Source organism: Nicotiana tabacum, chromosome 6 (assembly GCF_000715075.1).
Source record: "Nicotiana tabacum cultivar K326 chromosome 6, ASM71507v2, whole genome shotgun sequence".
NCBI lineage: Eukaryota > Viridiplantae > Streptophyta > Magnoliopsida > Solanales > Solanaceae > Nicotiana > Nicotiana tabacum.
This window is the reverse complement of record NC_134085.1, coordinates 120,505,850-120,507,226: the sequence shown is the minus strand read 5'-3', so window position 1 is coordinate 120,507,226 and position 1,377 is coordinate 120,505,850. Positions and strand designations below refer to the sequence as shown.

Below are 1,377 nucleotides of genomic sequence, written 5' to 3'. Positions count from 1 at the left end.
AAGGACTGAAACCAAAACCAAATAGAAGAGGAAGCCGAGGGAACAGACGCCAATACTAAGCAATTACCAGGCAAAAATTATGAAACGACCTACGAAAAAAATATTAAAATTAGGATGTCCTAATTTGATTTCCATTACTTTTTATTGTTATCTTAACTCATTTTTTCATTATTTAAATCTACCATTTTATAAAAAAAATTAATTTGCAATAATCTTGACAAGTAAAAAAATGCACCCCAAAGTCCCTGTTGAACTCACAAAGAAAGTACAACTAGGCCAAGTTAAATAAGGATATAAACGACATACCATATTAAAGAAGGCCAAAGTTTTTGATCGACCCCACTAAGTATTGTCCTGATATGTGTCGGACAAGGATTTCCAAATACTAGTAACATTCTCAAACAAAAACCAAAAAAGGGGGAGAGGGATATTAAATTAGGAAAGTCCTAGTTCGACCTTAATTTGGATTACAAGCTTCCTCTATATATTAACGGCAAACACAACATCAGCTGCACTCATCAATTGAGAAGAGCTAACTACACAATTACTACCAGTGATAAGTTGCTTCAATCTACCAGTGAAGAAAATCTTCATTCAAAGGGAAAAGAATGACTTTTTGTCACAAAGCAGAAAATTTAAGTTTATGCGCAAGGGGTTGCGGCTACTATGGTAACCCAAGCAATCACAATCTCTGTTCCCAATGCTATAAAGTTTTCTTGAAAGAAGAAGCCGCCAAGAGTGCAATAGCTTTATCTGAAAAGTTATCTTTTCTTACTGTTGATGATACTGTTAAAACTGGAAACGACGATGGTTTGACGATGAAAACAAAGACAGAAAGGTGCAAGAGTTGTAAGAAGAAAGTGGGATTAATAGGGTTCAGTTGTAAGTGTGGTGGAATGTTTTGTAGGATTCATAGGTACCCAGAGGAACATGCATGCACATTCAATTTCAAGTCTATGGGACGTGCTCGTTTGGCTATGGAAAATCCTCTATGTAAAGCTGATAAACTTGAGTATAGGATCTAAGACATTCAATTTTAGCAAGTCTATTGCCTTTGTTTTTATTAATACCAGTTAGTGTAAAGTTACACTTTTCTTTTGAGATTCTTCGACTCATGCGTCTCTATTAATGTCATATATACTATACTACTAGTATTTATGAGTATATGGTGAATGAAGCTACAGTGATCTCATTTCCCTGCATTGGTTTCTCTCTTTTTTTCTTGTATGGATATTTTACACAAAACATACTATTTCTTTTTCCGTCTCTCAAAAGATACTTGGTCATCCCAAATTGGACATAAAATTACTATAGTTAATGTGTATTTGGCTAATAGAAAGAATGAAGCAAGAAGACGACCAAGTTATTATTTTCAAA

At 34.1% G+C, this 1,377-nt stretch overlaps 1 protein-coding gene across 1 annotated transcript; it reads left to right on the top strand.

Annotated features, from left to right (window-relative positions):
• The first annotated feature begins 608 nt into the window (after positions 1-608).
• Positions 609-1,025, top strand: LOC107778892 (putative zinc finger A20 and AN1 domain-containing stress-associated protein 8). The gene has a single exon (XM_016599245.1). It carries the CDS (start codon positions 609-611, stop codon positions 1,023-1,025), a length of 417 nt encoding a protein of 138 aa, XP_016454731.1.
• Positions 1,026-1,377: the final 352 nt, after the last annotated feature.